This window comes from Antechinus flavipes, chromosome 1 (assembly GCF_016432865.1).
Source record: "Antechinus flavipes isolate AdamAnt ecotype Samford, QLD, Australia chromosome 1, AdamAnt_v2, whole genome shotgun sequence".
NCBI classification, from domain to species: Eukaryota; Metazoa; Chordata; class Mammalia; order Dasyuromorphia; family Dasyuridae; genus Antechinus; species Antechinus flavipes.
This window is the reverse complement of record NC_067398.1, coordinates 53,162,169-53,187,754: the sequence shown is the minus strand read 5'-3', so window position 1 is coordinate 53,187,754 and position 25,586 is coordinate 53,162,169. Positions and strand designations below refer to the sequence as shown.

General features: G+C 35.6%; 1 protein-coding gene across 2 annotated transcripts in view; it reads left to right on the top strand.

Annotated features, from left to right (window-relative positions):
- The window catches only part of NR2C2 (nuclear receptor subfamily 2 group C member 2), a 115,541-nt gene that overhangs the window by 81,071 nt on the left and 8,884 nt on the right, over positions 1–25,586 (top strand). For both annotated transcript variants that reach the window (XM_051982925.1, XM_051982923.1), the window contains exons 5-13: positions 2,215–2,394; positions 8,928–9,075; positions 10,129–10,222; positions 12,051–12,184; positions 12,985–13,162; positions 14,312–14,433; positions 16,521–16,660; positions 18,453–18,590; positions 20,849–20,954. In XM_051982925.1, the coding sequence (XP_051838885.1) occupies positions 2,215–2,394; positions 8,928–9,075; positions 10,129–10,222; positions 12,051–12,184; positions 12,985–13,162; positions 14,312–14,433; positions 16,521–16,660; positions 18,453–18,590; positions 20,849–20,954 (1,240 nt within the window). The remainder of the gene's footprint in view (positions 1–2,214; positions 2,395–8,927; positions 9,076–10,128; positions 10,223–12,050; positions 12,185–12,984; positions 13,163–14,311; positions 14,434–16,520; positions 16,661–18,452; positions 18,591–20,848; positions 20,955–25,586) is intronic.

The following is a 25,586-nucleotide window of genomic DNA, read 5'->3' as shown; positions in this document are numbered from 1 at the left end:
GTACTGCTAGTACTAGTACTTTACTAGTACAGTACTTTCTAGTACTGTAGTAACAATTCCATATTTCTTTTGTGATTATCAAACACACATATGTTAGTTACATTAGGATCTAGGACCAGTTTTATCAGTGGTTAGAACACAGTGCCACTTAACCTCACTCTGTTTCATTTCCACAGACCATGCCCTGAACTCTGCCCAGTAAGCTCACTGTTGTATGCTATTGTTCTTAAGGAAGACTAGATGAGAGAATGTGGATAGATAAATGCAAATCCATCCCTGCTTCTGGGAAAACAATTCAAGGCTATGAATAAAGGCCAAGGGAGCAAAATGTCCCTAAATTCGATTGCACTTCTTGGTTTTGCTGGGGATCAAGTATAATTTCAGTCCCCAAATTGTTGTCTAGTTTCCTTAGTAGTTTTTTTCTAACAACAATGGCAGTGTACTTCCTCAGCACCCTAGGAAGATCAAGATACAAGTAGAGATGTAAGTTCTTTCTGTATTTTTACAAATCATGTGGCTTTTAAAAATATTTTAATTTATATGATAAGCAAGGGTATTTGCAAATTCATTTTTTATCTTACAAAACCAGACATTGACTATATGTATAAAGAAAATAAAGTTAATGTTATAGTTATTCTAACAGTTTTGCCATAATTTAAATTTATAGTTGTGTCATTTAAGATATTTTAAATGTAATCTACTTTTATATTGCCTATAATATGCTTTTTAAAATTTGTATATGTCAGGCAAATGTTTTCATTTCAGCATAGGCTCCTGTCTAATTTTTCTTGGCATTCTGTTCACATTACAAAACTTTTTGAAGGAATGGCATTAATTTCCCAAAAGTTGTAAATACATTTTTAGATTTAAAAGTTAGAAAAAGAAAACAATTCAAGGCACAACATAAAATTAGTGGTGTCTTCATGTAAATGAGGAAAAGTGGCATAGCAAGAAATTTGAAATGACCAGAAGTTTCCAATCTTCATAGTTTTCTTTTTGGTTTTATACAAGAGCAAAAAAAACTCAACCTAAGGCATTAATGATATTTTCACATATTACTGAAGAATAACAATTCAGTCAGAAAAAGTACCAAAATATCTACTATGTGCTAAATACTGTTTTAGACAGATCTTGGGTACATAAAAATGAAATGAGATAGAATTTCTGCGCTCAGGAAGTTCACAGTTCCAGTCAGGGTTTAAGATACACGAAGAACCTTACAAGGCCCATTTTAGTAAGTGTATCTGAGGTACCCAGAAATGATATAAGAGATTCGGGAAAGTGGGGTTGGGGTATGAGATTACATGTAGCTCAAGGTTCAGAAAAGGCCTTCATGGAAGAAATGATGACTCTGGAAGAAAGGAATGGGATGGGGCAGCCAGGTGGCACAGTGGATAGAGCACCAACCCTGAAGTTCAAATCTGGCCTCAGACACTTAACATGTCCTAGCTGTGTGACCCTGGGCAAATCACTTAACTCCAATTGCCTTAGCAAAAAAAAAAAAAAAAAAAAAAAAAAAAGAATGGGACAATAGTGAGTGTAGTGTGACCAGTGGCATGAGCAAAGACACAGGGTTTCATGATGGCAGGATGAGATGGGGAGAATATCAAGTAACAACAGCACTGGGGGTGGGGTGGGACAGAAAGAGTAATGTGAAATAAAATGGGAAAGATTAAGAATGGGAAAGATTAAGAAGGGTCTTAACTGCTAGTCCAAGAAATTTGTATTTCATTCAAAAAACAGTGGGGGATCAAAAGGAAAATCAGCCCACAGAGATATGCAGCATGAATTATAGAAGGAAATTTGGAGATGGGAACTTAGGAAGGCAATAAGGGGGGAAAAAAAGATTGGGATGTTGAATTGCATTTCATAATTGCATTCTGGGATGATCAGAACCCCAGCAACTCCATCTCCCTCAGAATTCCAGAACAAAAGGGGACCACTTAGCCATGGCACTTATCAAAAAGTCTTTGGTGACTTCATGCCCTTACCTAGCATTCTACTTCTTCTAAGAAAAGTTATATGCATTTGTGATCAAAGACACAGCCTGAAACTAATAAACTTCTCTCCTACTGTACCCTTCACTGTTGAAAATTATATTTTAAATGATTTAACTGTGCGGTTCTTCAAGGTCTAACTTAGAAATGTTATAGGGGGAGGAGGGAGGACTTAACTTTCTTTTGGTGAACTCTCATTCGTTTTCTTTTTCTCTAGGTCGTCACTATGGAGCTGTCAGTTGTGAAGGCTGCAAAGGTTTCTTTAAAAGAAGTGTAAGGAAGAATTTGACTTACAGTTGCCGAAGCAACCAAGACTGTATCATCAATAAACATCATCGGAATCGCTGCCAATTCTGTAGACTTAAAAAGTGCTTAGAGATGGGAATGAAAATGGAATGTAAGTAATGAATAGCACTAAAAAATTATGGTATACTTGCTGCAAGAAAAAATGGGCACAGTCCTATTCAGAAAATGAAAACTTTTAAAACATTCTGGGGGGAAAAAACAGCAGCCACTTCATTTTACTTTCAGTATAAATTTGGTAGTTAAAGCAGTAGGTATTTTTAAAAATTAACTTGGTAGTTAAAGCACTGAATCAATGAGAATCTGTATGTAGCACTCATTATAGATAGGACATTACCCTAGTTTCTTTAGGGAGATTTAAAAAAAGAAATTCTGGTTTAGACATTATTTCTTATTCTTCAAGAACTAAGACTAGAGATAATGAAGATTGATTCTATTCAAATACTCTTGCATAGCATTCATGCTATGGGCTTATCAGTCTTTTAGAAAAATGTTAAATTTCTGTAATGAATTATAACATCAGTGCTTTTCCCTAAATATGGAAAGAAAGAGATACATTGACAGGTTGAGTGCATATCAACATTTTTTATGTTCTTTTTTAAGCAGTGCAAAAGTATACTTTTCATCCATGAAAAAAGGAGGTGGGTTTCCACTATGTCTAAGTCCTGAATTGTATACATAGTGAAATTGCTGGATAGTCACATATATTTGAATTCATACTGTTCAGAGTTATAATTATGTGAAATGTAGTCATTGATTCCAGTCCAGTGGAAACAACAGGTTATATGAATTGTATGTGAAAGGGGCAGCTATTTAGGACAATTTATTCTGGAGTTGTTCAAGGAAGAGACTTTGATACTTCCAGGTAAGTCTCTCCAATAGTGAGCCAAAATAATTGAATGATTTGTGTTTTATTGAAAAAGTCAGCCAACAGTCATTCTGATGATGAGCTTTTAAAAACTTAACTAGGCAAATTCAGAAATGATTAACATAGAAACCAGTCACCATCTCTGTACTAACACTTGGTATATTATACATAGGACCAGAAATTTTTTTTAAGTTTATTTATTAATTTATTTTTCCTCAGTTAGACATAAAAACAATTTTAACATTCATTTTTAAAACTTGTAGTTCCATATTCTTTCCCCTCCTCTTTTCCCATCCCTCCCCATATTGAGAAGGCAAGCAATTCAGTATAAGTAATGACTGTATGTGTAGTCATGCAAAACATTTCCATAATAGCCATGTTGGGAAAGAATACATACATTCCCCACTTTCATTCCCCAAAATGCAAGAAAAATAAGGAAAGTTAAAAAAAATATGCTTCAATCTATATTCAGATACTACTAGTTCTTTCTTTGGGGATGGATGGCCTATTCATAAAGAGTCCTTCAGAGGTATCTTATTGTATTGTTCAGAATAGCTAACAAACCAGAAATTCTAAAGTGAAACTGTCATGAGAAGAAAGAAAAAAGAATTTAGAGAAAGAGTCAAAAACATGGAGATCAAAGCCTAGGAAGAAGCAGAGACCATAGACAAGAACATAAAAATTGCTCAGAAGGCTTACCCAACTTAGATCAGAAACTCGGGAAAATTAAGAGTAGTACTTGGAGAGCCACCCAACCTGGAGGCATTCCCAGGAGAAGATCCTTTAGTGTGACACATCATTTTGCATCTCGTCACGCCATAGACTCACCCACTTCTCTTTCACCTTTTCCTACATAGTCTTTTGGGAAAGCTGGTTAATGGCACATAAATTCGGGAGAATGAAGGTGAGTACCTGGAAAGGTACCAGCCTGGAGGCATTCCCAAGAGGTGACTAGATGAAAGATGGAGCAGGGACCTGGCCCACATTACCTAAGTGGCAACTTTAAGTTATTCGTTATTACTTTGCAACAGCAGCAGTGGCCAGAGTTAACACATTCCAAATAACAGATGTAGCAGCAAACTTAGGATACAATCTTAGTAATATGTTACCTGGCTTCTGGCCCCAAGGACACTTTCTTACTCTTTTCCTTTTGAAAAATACCATCCTTGGTATTTGAATGTTATGGAATATTATTGTTCTGTAAGAAATGATCAGCAGGATAATTTTAGAAAGGCGTGTAGAGAGCTAAAAAAAAACTGATGCTAAGTGAAATGAGCAGAACCAGGAGATCATTATATATGGCAACAAGAATATTATAAAATGATCATATCTGATGGATATGACTCTTCAACAATGAGATGATTCAAACTGATTCCAGTGATCTTGTGATAAAGAGAGCCATCTGCACCCAGAGAGAGAACTGTGGGGAACTTAGTATGGATCACATCATAGCAGTTTCACTCTTTTCATTGTTGTTTGCTTGCATTTTGTTTTCTTTTTCATTATTTTCCTTTTTGATCTGATTTTTCTTATGCAAGGTAATTATATAAATATGTATACATATATTTGATTTAATATATATCTTAAGATGTTGAACATATATTGGATTACTTGCCATCCAGGGGAGGGGAAAATTTGGAACACAAAATTTTGTAAGGGTCAGTGTTGAAAATTATCCATACATAATGTTTTGAAAATAAAAAGCTTTAATTAAAAAAAAAGAAAAGAAAAATAACACTATGTTGTGATCCACACTCAATCCCCACAGCCCTCTCTGCAGACAGCTCTCTCCATCACAAATCCATTGGAACTGGCTTGAATCACCTTGCTGTTGCAGGCCCACATCCATCAAAATTGATCATCATATAATCTTGTTGCTAGTAACTGGATTCTTTATAATGATTAGGTGTTTGGGATACATTCTCCCTGGGTACTTTTTCTTTAGTTTTGATATTTTCTTTAAACACATGTTTACTTGAAGCAATACATACAGAGTAAAGGTAAAAGGCTGGAGCAGAATCTCCTATGCTTCAGGTGATGTCAAAAAAGCATCCTGATCTCAGATCAAGCAAAAGCTAAAATTGATCTAATTAAAAGAGATAAGGAAGGGCACTATATCTTGCTCCAAAGGGCAGCATAGATAATGAAACAATATCAATACTAAACATATGCACCAAATAGTATAGCATCTAAATTCCTAAAGGAGAAGTTAAGAGAGCTGCAAAAAGAAATAGACAGCAAAAACTATATCAGAACTAGATAAATCAAACCATAAAATAAATAAGAAAGAAGTTAAAGCGGTAAATAGAACACTAGAAAAATTAGGTATAATAGATCTTTGAAGAAAACTAAATGGAGACAGAAAAGAGTACACTTTGGCAGTTCATGGAACCTATACAAACATTGACCATATATTAGGACATAAAGACCTCAAATTCAAATGCAGAAAGGCAGAAATAGTAAATGCATCTTTTTCAGATCAAGATGTAATAAAAATTACATTCAATATAAAGTCAAGGGAAAATAGACTAAAAAATAATTGGAAACTAAATAATCTCATCCTAAAGAATGAATGGGTAAAACAGCAAATCATAGATACAATTTGGGTTAATAATTTAACCCAAGAGAATAACAATAATGAGACATCATACCAAAATGTGTGGAATGTATTAAACTTGAAATTCTAAAAATAAAAAGAGAGATTGATATAAAATTGAAAGTAAAAGAACTATTGAATTAAATAAAATTAAGAGTTGGTTCTATGAAAAAACTAACAAAATAGATAAATCCTTGGTAAATTTGATTAGAAAAAGGAAAGAGGAAAATCAAATTGTTAGTCTTAAAAATGAAAAGGGAAAACTTTCTACTAATGAAGAGGAAATCAGAGCAATAATTGGGAGTTATTTTGCCCAACTTTATGCCAATAAATTTGATAACTTAAATGAAATGGATGTATACCTTCAAAAACATAGGTTGCCCAGATTAACAGTGGAAGAAGTAAATTGGTTAAATAGTCCCATTTTAGAAAAAGAAATAGAACAAGCCATTAATCAACTTGCTAAGAAAAAATCCCCAGGACCAGATGGATTTACATGTGAATTCTACCTAACATTTAAAGAACAATTAACTTCCTTGCTATATAAATTATTTGAAAAAATAGGGAATGAAGGAGTCCTACCAAATTCCTTTTATGACACAGACATGGTACTGATACCTAAATCAGGTAGGACGAAAACAGAAAAAGAAAATTATAGACCAATCTCCCTAATGAACATCGATGCAAAAATCTTAAGTAAAATATTAGCAAAAAGATTATAGAAAATCATCCCCAGGATAATACATCATGGCCAAGTAGGATTTATACCAGGAATGCAGGGCTGGTTCAATATTAGGAAAACTATTAACATAATTGACTATATCAGTAACCAAATTAACAAAAACCATATGAGCATCTCAATAGATGCAAAAAAGGCAATTGATAAAATCCAACACCCATTCCTATTAAAAACACTAGAGAGTATAGGAATAAATGGACTTTTCCTTAACATTGTCAGTAGCATCGATTTAAAACCATCAGTAAGCATCATATATAATGGTGATAAACTGGAACCATTCCTAGTAAAATCAGGAGTGAAACAAGGTTGCCCACTATCACCATTACTATTCAATATTGTATTAGAAATGCTAGCTTCTGCAATAAGAGATGAAAAAGACATTAAAGGAATTAGAGTAGGTAATGAGGAAATCAAATTATCACTCTTTGCAGATGATATAATGATATACTTAGAGAACTCCAGAGATTCTACTAAAAAGCTATTAGAAATAATCCACAACTTTACTAAAGTTGCAGGAGATACAAAATAAATCCACATAAATCATCAGCATTTTTATACATCACTAACAAAATCCAACAGCAAGAGATACAAAGAGAAATTCCATTTAAAATAACTTTCAATAGTATAAAATATTTGGGAATCTGTCTGCCAAGGGAAAGTCAGGAACTATATGAGCAAAACTACAAAACACTTTCCACACAAATAAAGTCAGATCTAAACAATTGTGCTCTTGGATAAGTCAAGAGAATATAATAAAGATGATAATATCACCTAAACTAATCTATTTATTTAGTGCTATACCAATCAGACTCCCAAGAAACTATTTTAATGACTTAAAAAAAATAACAACAACATTCATCTGGAAGAACAAAAGATCAAGAATTTCAAGGAAACTAATTTAAAAAAAAATCAAATGAAGGTGGCCTAGCTGTACCTGATCTAAAACTAGATTATAAAGCAGCAGTCACCAAAACCATTTGTTATTGGCTAAGAAATAGACTAGTTGATCAGTGCAATACGTTAGGTTCACAGGACAAAATAGTCAATAACTATAATAATCTACTGTTTGACAAACCCAAAGACCCCAACTTTTGGAATAAGAATTCACTATTTGACAAAAACTGCTAGGAAAATTGGAAATTAGTATGGCAGAAACTAGGCATTGACCCACACTTAATACCATACACCAAGATAAGATCAAAATGTGTTCATGATGTAGGCATAAAATGAGATTATAAATAAATTAGAAGACCACTTCTAATTTAGTTTATCTCTCTTACCTGTGGAGGAGGAAGAAATTTGTGACCAAAGAAGAACTAGAAATCATTATTGATCACAAAATAGAAAATTTTGATTATATCAAGTTGGAAAGCTTTTGTACAAACAAACTAATTCAGACAAGATTAGAAGGGAAGCAATAAACTGGAAAAACATCTTTACAGTTAAAGGTTCTGATAAAGGCCTCATTTCCAAAATATATAGAGAATTGACTCAAATTTATAAGAAATTAAGCCATTCTGTAATTGATAAATGGTCAAAGGATATGACCATTTTCAGATGATGAAATTGAAACTATTTCTACTCATATGAAAAGGTGCTCCAAATCATTATTGATCAGAGAAATGCAAATTAAGACAACTCTGAGATACCACTACACACCTGTCAGATTGACTAAGATGGTAGGAAAAGATCTTAAAGGAGAGAAAGGGACCCGCATGTGTAAAAATGTTTGTGGCAGCCCTCTTTGTAGAGACTAGAAACTGGAAACTGATGGATGCCCATCAATTGGAGAATGGCTGGGTAAATTGTGGTATATGAATGTTATGGAATGTTACCGTTCTGTAAGAAATGACCAGCAAAATGAATACAGAGAGGCTTGGAGAGACTTATATGAACTGATGCTGAGTGAAATGAGCAGAACTAGGAGATCATTATACACTTCAACAACAATACTGTATGAGGATGTATTCTGATGGAAGTGGCTTTCTTCAGCAATGAGATGATCCAGATCAGTTACAATTGATCAGTAATGAACAGAACCAGCTACACCCAGCGAAATAACACTGGGAAATGAGTGTGGACCATAACATAGCATTTACACTCTTTTTGTTACTGTTTGCTTACATTTTTGTTTTTCTTCCTTCCCAGGTTATTTTTACCTTCTTTCAAAATCCGATTTTTCTTGTGTAGCAAGACAACTGTATAAATATGTCTACATATATTGTATTTAATATATACTTTAACATATTTAACATGTATGGGACTATCTGTCTCTAGGAGAGGGGGTGGAAGGAAGGAGGGGAAAAGTTGGAACAGAAGTTTTTGCAAGGGTCAGTGTTGAAAAATTACCCATGCATATGTTTTGTATATAAAAAGCTATAATAAAAAAAAAATAATAATAAACACATGTTTATTTTTTTTAAGCTGTCCAGAGTGAAAGGAAACCTTTTGATGTGCAACGGGAGAAACCAACCAATTGTGCAGCTTCAACAGAAAAAATCTACATCAGGAAAGATTTAAGAAGTCCCTTAATAGCCACACCAACTTTTGTAGCCGACAAAGATGGAACAAGGTCAGTGGAACACCCTGCCCCTTTGTTTATAGGATACAAGAGTGAAGGTATAAAATTAAGGCAGAGGGAGGAGGCTCAGTATACTTGAGTCAGACCCCCTGAAATGGATCATGTTATACCTTCTTCCTGCTTCACTATCTCCACTTGCTGACTAATAGAAGATGAGCTGTCAGTCATTCTCTCTCCTGTTTCTTCTGCAACTGATTCCCATTATACCCTCCCAGTTATACCCTTATGAGGTAAGGAATTGTGCCTAAAATGCTTTATTTGTAACTGTCATGATCTCTACAAAAAAACAAACAATTTGGCTGCTCTCTCTTTTTTTTAATATCAGAACTTTTTGCTAGATGCATTTCAATATTTGAAACTTTCACCAAGTATAGACTAAAAAAACTTCTTTGCTGAGTTCCTTCCAGATCATATTGGATACCCAGTAAATGATATAGTGACATCTGACTACTCTAATTAATTATTGTGTCAAACAACTTAAAAGATTCAAGGAAGATAAGGAAGTCAAAGATCTATGGAGAGCACTGGTTCTTGAGCTGGTATTCATGAATTTCTATTTTTGGTTTAGGATTTTAATTTAAATAACTACATTTCATTATAATTGGTCTTCTTTGTAATCCTATATATTTTATTTTATGTATTTTAAAAAATTGATTTTGAGAAGGAGTCCAAACGCAGGCTTCGCCATGGGTCCAGGATATCAGAAAGTTTAAGAATCCCTGACACAGAGGAAGATGGAATTTAGACCAAATTTGTGATATGCTGAAGGGAACTTCCCTTCCCTGGCAGAATTTCTGTAAACCACAGCCAAATTGGAAACTTCATAACACTTCAAAGCAGTCTTGTAGGTTGTTGTCTCAAATGTCCACATCCCAAGAAAAGGAGAGTCATCTATTCATTAGAGATATTTTTGTCAGGATCTTTCATCTTAGTCCAAACCTTATTGCTAAGAGTTTTGAAAGTTTTAGGTTATCACATGAGCAAATCCTAATAGTGTAACTAATACACCAGAAGTTGCTCTCATGGTTTTTATGTCTCTACTAGACAAACAGGTCTCCTTGACCCAGGAATGCTCGTCAATATCCAGCAACCTTTGATCCGTGATGATGGCACAGTCCTTCTTGCTGCTGACTCTAAGGTAACAGCCATCCCCTGGGACTTTACTTTCCTTGAGAGAACTCTGGGCTTGTAGTCAGGAGAGTCAGGTTTGCAGCCTGGCTTTGCATCGATCCTAGTGTCTAGGCAAATTGCCACAATTCACTAGCCTTGAGTTCTAGCCTCAGGATCCAAAAAAGTCAGAATGTCTTAATAACATAGAAGAATATTTTTACTGCCAACTTTACAAGGTTATTGGGTCATTCAAATGAGATGAAGCACATAAAAGTATTTTGTAGCCATAAACAACAATAAAAAATGAGAGTTATTATTTACTTGAAATAAATACATCACAAATTTTTAACAAATTATCACCTTGGTAGTATTTGTATCTGTGCTGGATTTGTTGTCCTCACTGAAATACTTTGCTATTTATTTAGATTATGATAAGGACCCATCACCAATAACCAGCACCTCTCAACTCAGTACCACTCATGAAAATGTAAATTATCTTAAGAGAAACTCAATTTTTGTATGTATGCTGCATTACTTTTGTCATCTCATAATCATAATGTTTTAATAAACATGTTATTATGTAGATTTCACTTATTGAAAGTGCCATGGCTTCATTCTGATGAAAATAATTTGCTTTCTAGCACACAAATTGACAGACATTTATTATGTAGTAGTTATGTTCACTTGTTCAGAATTCCTTTTGAAAAAGTCCATTATTGTTACCTTTTTATAAAATTGTTCTGAGATCATATATTCACCTAGGTTTCTAAAAATGAACTTGGTGGTATATTAGCTGTTTGAAATTGAATACACAGCAAGTCACAAAACTAAAATGACACATGCATCATTTGAGAGACATGTCTGAATTAAAACCAGCTAAAGTAAAGGCCAAGGAAAACAAATACTCTGAGGGAAAAGTAAAAACAGTTTCATCCCATGAGAAGACAATCTCCTAAATGATATTGGATTGCAAAATTGCTTTTTTCATAGCAGTTATTATGTTGATGTAGCTTTCTTCTTGTGTCACCCTTAACAGTGGAGCTTAGAGACTTGCAGTACTAGAAGGGCTCCTAGAGATAACCTAGTCCACATTACCCATTACTCTGCATGCCCAGCTCTCTGACCAATGTATTTTCTGGTGATGCAGCGTAAGAATAATAAACTAAAATCAGATTTTTAATATAATTGTTTAATTATGTTAAATCGAGCAAAAGTTGGTGACTCTGTGATTGAGATAATTCTGTCCTTGATACTACCTAAAAAAATTCCTCTTAGTATCTGCCTCGTAGTTTTTGTTTGTCTCACATTCAGTGAAAAGCCTGAAGGATTGCAGATTCACCAAGGAACATTTCTCAGAAAAATCGTTTTTAAGAGAAAGCAAAAAGTGAGGGCTCTTCACAAACCTGCCTGCAGGGGGGAGGTGGTCTTATTCTGCTATGCAACAAACTCTTGGTCTTTTGGCAGGGAGTAAGTTTATGACTGTAGGTAGGTAAAACTGTAACAGTTCTGCCACATGCCATGGAAGGAAAGTAAGTGATTGTGTCAAGGTTTTGGAGAATCCACAGCAGGGTCTCAGTAGAGTACCAAAATCTGAGCTTGGAGACCCCAGACATAGTCCCAGCTAACTTTATCTCAGCTTCCTCCTTCACTGATCTACCTTAGAAAATGTGGGATGGCTCACTTGAGTGAGAGGACCTATTTGAAGACTTTGGATGCTTTTTCAAATGAAAGGAGCAGAGAAGCTAAACAGTTTGCATCCTCTCTGTCTCTTTGACTGGGGTTCGAGCAGTGTGGGAGCCACAAAGTGAGCACGTATCTGCATTTGACCATGTGATTTTTGTGTTTGTTTTTTCTAGGCTGAGACAAGCCAGGGTGCTCTAGGCACATTGGCAAACGTAGTGACATCCCTTGCCAACCTCAATGAATCTCTGAATAACGGTGACCCTTCAGAAATCCAACAAGAGGACCAATCAGCAAGTGAGATCACTCGGTAGGAACTCAGGGTAGCAGTGTGCATGAAGGCTTCTTTAGGTGGTGATTAGATTTTTCTGCTCTTCTTTAGACTGTCATGTCATCCACATCCTTTAGTTAGACAACTACAGTATAACTTTGAAGTTGTTACTGTGAGACCAGAGCCTGTCTCTTTTTTACATAATAGTTATTAAGATTGTTTCCTATGTGAGCAAATCAATCAAAAGTGGTTGCAGTAAGTAACAGAATTGCATAATAGCACAATTAGTGACAGACATAAAAAACAAAACCAAAAAACCCAACTTAACACTTCTTTACTAAATGAATGTTGCTTGCTATTCAGCATTTTTGTTTATTTCGCTATTAATAGTTTTATCCTTCAGTTTTCCTTTTTCTTTTTCCTAAGTAACTATAGACTAATAACATCAGTTGGTTCCAAGTAAACAAGTCAATTTCACCTTGTTGTTTGCTGTATTTTCTAAGTGGAAAAATGAGGACTAGATTGGGATCCCATTCATTTGCAGCCTGAGGTAGAAAACTAGAATCTATGTTGTGACTTTATTCAGTTGGTATAATTCACTGTCCTTTCCCTACTTTACAAGTATATTGTATATTTGAACAAGACTCCAATCTTAAAGTATCTTTAGTTATTCAGGGAAAAAAAGCTGCATTACAATTCAGGATTATTGTTTTCTCTGTTATGTTGTGTAAAATGTTGAGAAGTGTCATGTCATCCTGGAGCTGCCCAAAGTTTATAACTTATTTCTTCTGGGAAATTATTGATTCACATACTTGTATATGATTTGTTTTTGCTTTAAGGGCATTTGATACCTTGGCAAAAGCACTTAACACCACAGATGGCTCTTCACCACCAAACTTAGCAGATGGGATGGATCCTACAGGAGGAGGGAACATTCATGTCATCAGTAGAGATCAGTCAACACCCATCATCGAAGTAGAGGGACCCCTACTTACAGATACACATGTCACATTTAAAGTATGTGCCTTCTTTGTTGTGTTGTCCTTATTTATGATGTCATAATAATGAAGTGATGAGGGTTAGCTTGAATTGTTGTTGGTCCAACCTTGGAGTTAGGTCTTTTTAGTGAATTGATGTTTCATTTATATGCTTGCTTTGAAAGGTTTGTTTTCCTTTGATGAAGGAGAAAAGTACCATATTTTTACTCTTTAGTCCAAGATTCTTTAGACCACAGATCTTCAGTGACTAAAGTCTGCTCCTTTCATTAAATCCTGATAAAATCCTTTTCCTCATTAACTACTGATTTTTCTGGTTTTATAAACTTTTGATGATGATCTATCCACACTACAGATATGTCCCTCTTGTCTCCCTGTCATTTGAGTTGACATATCTTCCATTCAGTCCTAGAATTTGTTATAGAACCTGTTAGCAACCTGTAGCCATCAGAGTTCCCAAAGTCTTTCCCAGATAAAACTGAAATTTTTTTGTTATTTGTCTTTCCTAAATTTGTATTCAATATTATCTCATAGCTAACTATAAAGCTTCTTTCATATCATTTCCAATGAATATTATTAATACTATTATGAGTGAATTTTACCCTATTTCTTCTATCTTAAATAAAGATTTTCATCACATCTTCATGAGCTGTTGACATAAAACAGCTTATGCTAAGCCAATAGCTGATTAACTTTAGAACAGAACCTCTCCAGATCTCAGTTTCTTCTTCTACAAAATGGAAATAAGAGTACTTCATGGGTTTGTTGTAAGAACAACAACAAAAAAGTGCTGTCTACACTCCTAAGCATTACATAAATGTGAGATGGTGGTGGTGGGAGTGGTAGTGGTGAGGAAGAAGAGGAAGAGAAGGAGAAGGAGACCTTAATGAGTCAGGTCTTGGTGCCGTGTGGTTAGTTAGCATGACCTGGCCATTTAATTCAAATACTGAAGTCTCCAGTCCCTAGAGAGAGAGAGGGAGCAGAGGAGTGTAATTGGATCAGCCCAGCCTGGAGAAGCTCAGACCTTACGGATTACTGTCAGAAGTACTACCTTCAGAATAAAATCTGGCTTTAGGGTTGTTTAATTCTGACTACATAAGTTAAAACAAAAAACAAAAAAACAGCATGTCTGCTATTGACACTACGCGCCTTGTGCTTCCTTCCTCCCCAGCTCACGATGCCCAGCCCGATGCCAGAGTACCTCAATGTGCATTACATCTGTGAGTCAGCATCACGGCTGTTGTTCCTCTCAATGCACTGGGCCAGATCCATTCCTGCCTTTCAGGCCCTTGGGTAAGTGAACCTCTTCTCTGAATGAATAATTTAATCCCTGGGTGTCATAAATCAAGGAACCCTAAGAGGAAAGTGGTAGCACAAAGGACAGAGAGGTCCTGCTTCCATTTATTTAAGAATTTGTGTTCTCCCCTTTGCAAAAAACTCTGCTAAATATATAAAAAGGTCCAGGACAAAGAGGTTATACATACATCAAAAATGAGATGATTTCTTATACTCTTACTGTAAGAGATCTTAGAGTCGGGACTTTTCCGGTCTTCGTTCTGCCACGAACTTCTCCACCTCAGTTTCCTTATCTTTAAATGAGAGCATCAAGCAACAGGCATATATTAAGTGTCTCCTCTGTGCCAGGCTACTAGCCAGGTGCTTACCTCTGGACTAAGAGTGACACAAGCCCTATCTCAAGAGCGAGCTTTCCAACAGATCAGTTGAAACACCAAGATCTCTTCCATCTCAAATATTCCATGTCTCTAAATGTTACAAAGCCATGTACCATGAGGACGTGAAAAATAATAGAGTGAATGATAGGTTATAAGACACAAAAAGAAAGATGAGATGATTGAGCATTTCAGTTGTTGGGATAGGTTTCAGAAAGAGCAAGAAAGAGAAAGCAAGCATTTATTCAATACTTAGGGCTGGGAATATAATAAAAGCAGCATTGAGAGTTGACAGAGCTTGCTTTCTAATGAGGGGAATTGGAAAGCAGAGGGAGCCAGGCTTGAAGTAAAAGGGAAAGGACAGGACAATGCCCTTGGGGAGTCAAGACTGGCAAGTGTCATGGAGGTCCCAAGTTTCCAACAGAATGGAAATTATCCGAGGAGGATTATAGAGAAAATCAGTGGATTCGGTTTCTTTAATAGTAGGAGGAAGAGATTTGTTGTCCGTATGTTCTAAGGTAAACTATACAGGATGTATCAGATAGTAGCCAGTGACTACTAAAATAAATATTAATTAGTTATAGTAAGATGACCCAAATTTGTATCTACTCTGTGAAAGGAGATCTACACACTGCCAGTGGTGCCAGGCTTTGCTATCATAACCTCAGTGTCACTGATATTGGGAACTATTCTTGAAGAGTTTTTAAGAGCTCCAGATAGGGGTAATTCATGGGTCTTCCCAGTCCTGCTTTGATCAACATGGGAGCTTTCACTTATTTTGTTTCTGCCCTGGCCCAATTCCTACACCAACCTGGTGGTCCCCTCTGTTCCCTGAGAGCATATTGATTCCAAACTTGATGTGGGCCTCTGATCTGTGTGGCCCATGACTGCTCAGACTGAGACCTCCCGGCTTCAGCCTCCCTAGGGGCTGGGATTGCTCACATCTGACATTGCTAAAGAACTTTTAAAAGTGGGGGGAGAGTGATTTCTCACTAGATGTATGATTTTATTTGTGTTATCTGGAACCTATCTTATTTTAAATCTCACATAAAATATGAAATCTGTCTTTAAGAATTGAAATGCAGGATTGGAATGCTAAACTTATTTTGACATTTGAGAAAGATGAATATCATTGTGAAACTGCGTGTGAATAATGGTTCCTCCACTTCCCTGGCCTAAGTTTGCTGAGTCACCTCATAGATCTGGTTTTATACATGTCTGTGCCAGTTCATGGGATTGCTGTGATGTAGCAAAAAGATCACTGGACTTGAATTTGAAGAAAGTACTATGAGCTGCTGTTGTCGTTGTTATTATTATTATTGTCATTAACATTACTGTTAGTAGGCTGATGACTAAGCCTCAGTTTCCACATTTATAAAATAGAGCTAAAAGTAGTTTCAATACTAAAGCTACACAGTTTTTGTGAAGAAAAGGAATTATAAAATACTATAAATTATGAGCTGTTAGTATTAATATTAAAAAGAATACAAAACATTGGAATTTGACCAAGATTATCCAACAAGTTTCTCTTAACACTTCTTGAGAGAGAAATATATAAATTCAGAAAGCTCTTTTAAAGACATGAAAAGAGAGTTATAAGTGAAACACTTCTGTGTTGATTATTAAAATAATGATATCTGAAGAAATATCTGGAAAATATGAACTGTATAATCTGTCCTTTAAAAATAACTTTTATATCTTTCTCTCTAGTCAGGACTGTAATACAAGCCTGGTACGTGCCTGCTGGAATGAGCTCTTCACCTTGGGCCTAGCCCAATGTTCCCAAGTGATGAGCCTTTCCACTATTTTAGCAGCTATTGTGAACCACCTACAGAACAGCATACAGGAAGGTAAGTGGAGTCATTACAGCTTTTCCAAAGTGTTTGCATTTGGACTTCTCTTCCAGTCATTTTCACAGATAAAAGTTGGCCCTAGAATAATATATATCTTTGTGGTAAGGTCAACTTCTAAGGAAGGTACACCTTCTCAGACTCAAGAATTGCTACCTATTACTGACATGTTTTAAAATTCTATAGGATGTCGTTAACTTTTTTTTCTCTTTAAGCCAAAAATAATTTAATGTGGCTATTTTAATCGGGAGAGAATGCTACAAGTCCATACATTGAATTTTTTTATACAAACTGTTCTAATTTCCTCTGAATGTGGAGAATTATGAGTAGAAAAAATTCTCAATGCTCAACCCAATAGTGACACAAAAAATTATAGTGATGGGAGTTTTGATAAAACCTACAATATTGATAATATCATCAATCTAGTTGACTACTTTTCTATAGTACACTACATTATCTCCATTTTTTCACTTGAAAAGCTTAAAGCTCAGATTCACATGCCTCCAAATTCCATTTTCTTTCACTGGACCATAGTGCATAAAACTGTCTACTCAGTATGTAGTAAAAAGAGAAGAGAGTCTGTTACTCTAATAGGATAGTGCATAACTAACGTCTCCATAGACAAGAGAGGTATGAGATGTGTTCAGAGCACAGATCCATTTTGGTACAGAGGATAAGGAATAAGATGAGACTAGAAAAGAAAGGAATCTTCAGATTGTGGAGCATTTTGAATTCTGAAACAAGAAATTTGTTACTGTGTAGAGTTAGTTCACGAGAAACCGAAAACATCTAATCAGAAAAGGAATAGCATAAACAGGCTTGTATGAAAGGGAGACTTTGCCATTAGTAGTATAAAAGGCAGATTAGGGATGTGAGAAGAATAGCAAGCTATGAAGAGGATTTGATTTGAAATGAGAACACTTAGGTTTGCATCCTTTTTCAAATATGGAAAAAAAAGAAGTTGATTTATGTTGGAGTTCTTTTTTTTCTCAAAACACAGCCGGTTTAGCTTAGAGCCCTCCAACAGATTTAAATTATATCTAAGGTCCCTTACAAACCTCAATCTTCTGATCCTATAAAATCATCACAATGTGGCACTAAAGTTTAAGAAAAAATAGTTATGAGGGCAGCAATCCAGAATTTAGGCAGAGGAGGAGAGCTAACATTTACATAGTGCTTTACCCATATTATCTCATTTGACAAAGCTGAATAAATAAGGAAAATTTGCTTTTGTTTGTGTGTTTAAGAAAGGATAAGCTCTTTAAATCAGATTATAGTGAGACAAGTAGAGCCAGGACTAAAAGAACTCTACATAGTTGATTGCCACTCTTGAGAAATTACAAATTAAAACAGGTGACACTAATGTAAACAAATACTTCTAGAACTTGAGAACAAAATAAAAATAATAGATTTGTGTATGTTGTTGTTATTAGAGTGGGAATCAGAGAGACTAGATATGAATTTTTGATGACTAAAGAAAAGATGGTGAAAAGCTGTTAATACCTCAAGGTAACATGGATGAGGGAAATTTTAGATGTTAAGATAATGGTTTGGCAAGAATGATGGCAGTTACTTTACAAGACAAATTCTTTGCACAGTGAATTACCATTTTTCCTCTTGCATTTTGTCTCAGTTCAAAAATTAGGATTTGAACCTGTTGAGATTTTAGTGTTAAAATTAAAATTTAATTTATTTTCTAGTTTCTGTTGATCTTTTCATAAAAGAAGGAAAAAATATTTCATTGGGTATATTCATTCTGCCTTTTTCAGAGAATTTCATTTGTATTTTCTAGATAAACTTTCCGGAGACAGAATAAAACAAGTCATGGAACACATATGGAAACTTCAGGAGTTTTGCAACAGTATGGCTAAGCTTGATATCGATGGGTATGAATATGCATATCTTAAGGCTATCGTACTCTTTAGCCCAGGTAAGATTACATGCAAGAGTTATTACAAGATTTCCATCAAATTTTTAATATGTAAATAAAATGATTTCATCAGTCAAGAAGTCATACCAGTCTTTTTATAAATTATTTTTTTATAACATTTTTTCCAAATGCCCTAAATTTATTTGAAGAGGGGGAAAAAACCACTTTAACCACAAGAAATATATAAAGTCTAATCATTTTCTTTGTTACATTATTTATTACATTATAGAGTCTTTTCTGATAGGGAAATGTTTGTGATCTTTTTTCCTTATCTGTTTTTAGAATTCATTAGCAAGTGTAAATCAGTATTTTCCTTGAAATTACTCTCTAAAACATACATGTAGGTAACTAAACAGGAATTATAGAATACAGGGATAGACAAGGGCTGATTCTCTGCATGTTAAGGAATTCCATATGCTTTTGTTTCATCGTTCCTTCCCACCTCCATCATTCCCTACAGATTCAACTCAAAAAATTTTGAGGAATAAATGTGCAACATTTTTTGTCTTCATAATTTACCCTATATTGTGTTATTGTACCTGTTAATAGCATCAAGAGCTGAAGGATTGGTAAAAGCAGGTTAAGGGAAGTGAGGGACCCTGTTTGGAGAATGGGAAGGTTTGGTTTGGTAAGGCAGGTGTTACCTTCTTACCAAATTAGTAATCTATTTCTCCTTAGCAACACTCTAAATGACCCTTTCCCTTACTACATGTGTTTAACTACTATTCACCTGGCTTCAGCTACTCTCATCAAGTTTTGTGATTTCTTCAAATGAAATAATGTTTGTTTTGTTTGTTTTTCATTTTCAAAAATGTATTTATTTTTTAGCATTTTTTTACATTTGAGTTTTATATTCCCTCCTGTCCCTCTCCCATCCACTAAAAAGGCAAGCAGTATATCAGTTATACATATGAAGTCATGGAAAACATTTTCATATTAACCATATTGAAAAAAAAAAAGCAAGTAAAATAGAGAAAGTGAGAAAATTATACTTCAATTTGCACTCAAAGTTCATCAATTCTCAATCTACTGATGAAAAGCATTTTTCATCATGAGTTCTTTGAAATTATCTTATATCATTGTCTTATTCAAAGTAGCTAAGTCTTTCATAATTGATCTCATTACAATATTGTAGTTACTAGGCAGAATAATCTCCTGGTTCTGTTCATTTCACTTTGCATCAGTTCATATAAGTTTTTCCCAGTTTTTTCTAAAACCATACTACTTGTTATTTCTTAGAGAACAATAAACTCCACCACATTCATATGCTACAACTTGTTTAACCATTCTCCAATGCACCCCCACAATTTCTATTCTTTGCCCATACAAAAAAAAAAAAAAAAAAAAAACCTGCTATTTTTGTATTATAGGTTCTTGTTCTTTTTCTTTTGATTTCTTTGGGGTACAGACCTCATAGCAGTTTTGCTGGGCTTAAGGGTGTAGATAGTATTATAGCCCTTTGGGCATAGTTCCAAATTGTTCTCCAGGATATTTGGTTGGACCAGTTCGCAACTCCACTAACCAGGCAATAGTGTCCCTATTTTCTCACATTCCTTCTATCATTTCTCATTTCTGATGGATATGAAGTATAATACCTCAGAGTTGTTTTAATTTACATTTTTCCAATCAACTGTAATGTAGAGCATTTTTATATTACTATAGATAACTTTTATGTCTTCTTTTGAAAACTGATTGCTCATAGCCTTTCATCATTTATCAACTGGGGAATAGTTCTTATTTTTATCAATTTGACTCAATTCCCTGTATACTTATGAAATGAGGCCTATACCAAAGAAACTTTCTCTGATAAAAAGAATGAGATTTTACAAAATTTCTTTGTAAAGAAATTTATAAAAATTATAAATATTTTTGATACTAAATGAATTGATATTTCAAGCTGTGATGATTAGGTTTTTCTTCCCACAGCAGTTAACAGCAATTTACTAAAGTGATTCTTCTCCCTTTTTTCCTTTTCCCTATTCTTGCTCTAAACTTCTTTAATAGCAAAATATTGTTAAAAAGAAGGAAATAGAAAATTATGGGAGTAAATATATTCAGAATAGATGATAATGTCTAATAGTACTTAGTTATTTTTTTCAAATGGACACAGATTTTATGTTCTTTATCTCAGAGATCTTCAGCATCTAGTCTTTTACCATGTTTCGGAATATATTCCCTATAATGAGTTGGACTGAAAATATTTTAAATTATCCTACAGAAAAGCTCTAAGAATATGAGTCTTTCTTTTTTGTTTTCAGATCATCCAGGTTTGACCAGTACAAGCCAAATAGAAAAATTCCAAGAGAAGGCACAGATGGAGTTACAGGACTATGTACAGAAAACCTATTCAGAAGACACATACAGGTATGTAAACTTGTAAATGCCTGACTGGGAGAATCTGATAATTCATGAATAATTTTAGTAATTATGGATAATTTAGTTTCATTACAAATGTACATTAAATTAAAGTTGCTTAGCAAATGGTGAACATGATTAAGTAATTATAATTGTATTCATTATTGTTATGATAATATGCTTTTAGCAGTGTGATTTAGTGGAATAATCAATGAACTGAATTCTAGTTTTTTATTCACCACAAGCTAACTATGGGACTTTAGTTTTGTAAATGATAAAATGAGAAGATTAAGGGGAATTCCTTCTAAGGTTTCTTCTCAACACTAACATTTTATTATGATGAGAAGATTTGCTCAGAATAGGCTGTTTTAGTAAAGTTTCTCAAGCGAGAGTGACTTGCTGAAGAGCTATGGTCTTAATCATTCCTATCTGAAGGAATAAGGATCTAGAAAAGAAATAAAAGAAATCCTTACTCACATACAAGTTTCTGAAATTGTTCAAATGACAAGTTACTATTTGCAAATAAATTTTTTATAAGTTGGGATTTGCAGTTAGAACTGGGACCCTGTTCATACTCTTCTTCTTCTTCTTCTTTAAATTTATCTTTAACACACATTTCTTTATAAATCATGTTGGTTGAGAAAAAGAGAAAAACCATGGGAGAGGGGAAAAAAAATGAACATAACTTGTGTTGATATATGGTCAATCTCCATAGTTCTTTTTCTGGATGCAAATGTCATTTTCTATCCAAAGTCTATTGGGATTGCTTTGGATCACTGAACCACTGAGAAGAACTAAGTCTTTCATAGTTGATCACTGCACATTCTTGATATTATTGTGTACAATGTATTTCTGGTTCTGCTTATTTTACTCAGTATCAGTCAATGTAAATCTTTCCAGGCCTTTCTATAATCTGTTTGTTCATCATTTTTTATAAAACAACAATATTCCATTGCCTTCATATACCACAACTTGTTCAGCCATTCTCCAGTTGATGGGCATTTACTCATTTTCCATTTCTTTGCCAGCACAAAAAGAGCTGCTACAAACATTTTTTGTATGTACTCTTCTAGCTTATTTCATTGCTTCTCAGTTGGGTAAGGAGCTTCCTAATGGATCTCCCTGCCTCCAGATCCATCCTCCAAACAGCTGCTTGAGTGATTTCCTGGAAGCGGTGATCACCTCCTTTCCCCCCCAGGTACAGTCAATTCCCTGGTTCCTCTTACCCCCATGATCAAGTCTGGCTCCCACCTGCCTCTCTAGGTTTGTGCTCTGTTACTCCTCCTCAGTCCAGCCAAAGTTTCTGATCTTCCTCCTCTCTCCCGGCTTCTGCACTGACTGCACCCTACTGCCACAATGCACCCACAGCACAGGTGCCAATGTCTTCATGAAGTCTTTCTTGATTCTTCCAGCTACTTGTACCATCCCCTTGCCACCAAAAAAATTTTCTTTTTATTTTGCATATATTTCTATGCATTTTTGTGTACATGTACACACACACACACACACATACACACACACACACACACACATGTGCTCCCTAAGAGTAGGGACTTATGGTTTGGATCTGTCCCTGGTTTGGATCTGTCTAGCACAGAGCAGACACACTTGAATAAATGCTTGTCTCTGTACAATCACTGTATAACCCAGATCTTGGTATAGACTTGAACATGGGTTTTAATGTCAGAGTCATGAGGGCCAAGAGGGCTTTTAGTTGAACCTGTGTTGCTGCAGCCCTGCTAGTGTGGGATGTGCCTATCTTGGGCAGGGGAGAATGTGGAAGGTGCCTTCCCCCTCCCTGGTGGTGCGTCCTGTAGCTTCACTCACACACAGCTTTCTTTGCTTTCTGGCCCCTCATTCTATATCTGTCCAGGAGAAAATGAGGTGTACTGTGGGGGTGCAGTACACTGATGGGAAGGGACTTGATTTGGAGCCAGAGGGTCTAGGTTCAGATCCTGACTCTGTCTCTTCCTACCCGGGTGATTCTGAGCAAGTTACTTCTCTCATTGTCTTCATCTGTAAAATGAAAAGTTTGGGCTGAATAGATAATATCTGAGTTCTCTGCCAACTGTAAATCATATAGAAACTATGATCATTTTATAGAGGATGTGATTTTCAAGTAATTTTTTTTTCAATCACCAAAACTTATATATTCAAATGTGTTGTCCCATTGGGAAACGAATTTATTCTAGTTACTTCCATATTTCCCAAAGCATCATTGGAGTTCTTCATTGGGAATTAACTTCAATCTTGTCCTTTCTAATATCCTCTATGGTGGCCAGATGTCATAATGGAAAGATGTATTTAGTCATTTAGAAATAGAGTGAAGATGCTCTTCACTCGGCAGACTTGACTGAGTCCCTGCTCGCTTGGTCTCTACAATCCCTCTCTGAGGTTGGGGCTGCTGTCCCCTACAGACAGCCTCAGAGAGGCAGCATTCTGTTGGCTCCAAGGATTTCAAGTTGGGCACTCTTATTGCCCATCCATTTTACAGAGGAGATCTTGGAAAGAGAGGTGACTCATCAAGCTCCCCCACCACCCTCGGCCAAGGGCTTCAAGAAGCTTGCTTACAGATGAGAAAGTGCCATCAGATACCAATGCACCTTTCCCTGGAGTCCGCCTGTTGCCTTAGCAAAGCATGGAAGATTCAAATCCAACTCATCACATCACCCCCTTGAAAAATGGAAACTTCTCATAGCCCGGGATTGTCACTTTTTCTTTGTAGCCCCAGTGCCTAGGGTCAAAGCTCTTTAAGTATTTGGGGCTAGATCTTTCAAGCTCTAGTATTGCTCTAGTATGCACCCTCAATTCCTGTAAAGGGCTGAAACTCTGAGTAAACGCACTAGAATCAGACAACCGAGCACTTAAGGCTAATTACTTATTGGACAATACTCTATTAGCATATGCTTGGAAAATGGCCCTTCCCACTATTCTGTGCTGGCCCGATCTTTTGGTGTATACAGAGAATTGTAGGAAGGATTAGGGGGTGGAGTAAGACAAGCTAGGGTAACTTTTGTGGTGGACAAGGAGAAGGGAAGTAGTGGAGAGCTTGTGTCCATTCCCTTCACTACCTTCCCCCCCCCAAAAAAAAAAAAAAAAAAAAAACAAGAATAAAGACCAAGGACTTTTGCTTATCTTGACTTCGGCTGATTCTAAGGCATCCAGGATGCTAACCTGGTCTTCACAAATTGCCATACCACACTGTCAATTCATGCTCAGCTTTTAGCCCTAAACTCCTGTGTCCCCACCTTTTTTTTTTTTTCCCAAATAAGTAAACTATAATAGCCACCTTCTACCCAGTTGTAAGACTCTTCATTTTTGCTTTGACTCAGTATTCCTTTTGACTGATATGGTATGGTACTCTAGAGTACTGCTGAGACTCTAGAGATTAAGTGATTGCCCAGGGAAGGGTGATTTGATCCCAGGTTCTCTCAGTCCAAATCCAGGAGTTGTCTACTACATCTTATTGCCTTTTTGCTGCCTCCATTCACCTGCATTTTTTGAAAACTTTTACCATGTTTGTCCTTCTCCAGTCCAGCATTTCTTTTCCTTCAAGGTTTTCAAAGATCACTGATAGTCACTGGACACTTTATCGGCCAATTCTTGCCACGTCTGGTATGTAGTTCATCTAGGTCTGGCACCTTGCATTCACCAAGAACAGCTTAAATGTTCTCTTAATAAGTCTCTTCTTTCCTTGGGTCTCAGCTACTTTTTTCAGTTTTTTCTAGTCCATATACTCGGAGGAAAACAGAAACAGAACCATCATTGTCTAATGTGATCATTCTGTCCTGTCCCTATTTTGGTGGCCTCTTTTCTCCAGAACTTAAAAAGTCTCTTTTTGTTGCCTCACCCTTCCTCATCAGCCTCAGCTCATTCTGAGTTTTAGCACTCTGGACAGTATTTTTTTTAAGCTTTTTATTTACAAAACATATGCACGGATAATTGTTCGACATTGACTCTTGCAAAGCTTTCTGTTCCAAATTTTCCTTCCTTCCCTCCCATCCCCTCCCCTAGATGGCAGGTAGTCCAATACATGTTAAATATGTTAAAATATGTGTTAAATCCAATGTATATGTACATATTTATACAGTTATCTTGCTGCCCAAGAAAAATTGGATCAAGAAGAAAAAAAAAACCTGAGAAAGAAAACAAAAAGCAAGCAAACAACAACAGAAAGAGTGAGAATGCTAAGTTGTGTTCCACATTCAGTTCCCACGGTCTTCTCTCTGAGTGTATATGGCTCTCTTTGTCACTGAACAATTGGAATTGTTTGAATCATCTCATTGTTGAAAAGAGCCATGTCCATCAGAATTGATCATCATATAGTCTTGTTGTTGCCATGTATAATGATCTCCTGGTCCTGCTCATTTCACTTAGCAGCAGTTCATGTAAGTCTCTCCAGGCCTTTCTGAAATCATCCTACTGGTCTGGATACAATTCTTACAGAACCATGCCATGACCTAGAATTCATTCTTGTTGACCAGCTTTGTATATAATGCATATGTCATTTAAAAATCTTAGCTGACTGATTATATCCTATATATCTACACCATTCTCCTTAGACTTTCTTCCCTTTTCTTCCTGTTTGGAACTTGTTTCTTCATATCTTCAGAATTTCATTACTGAGAGTTTTTTATCTAT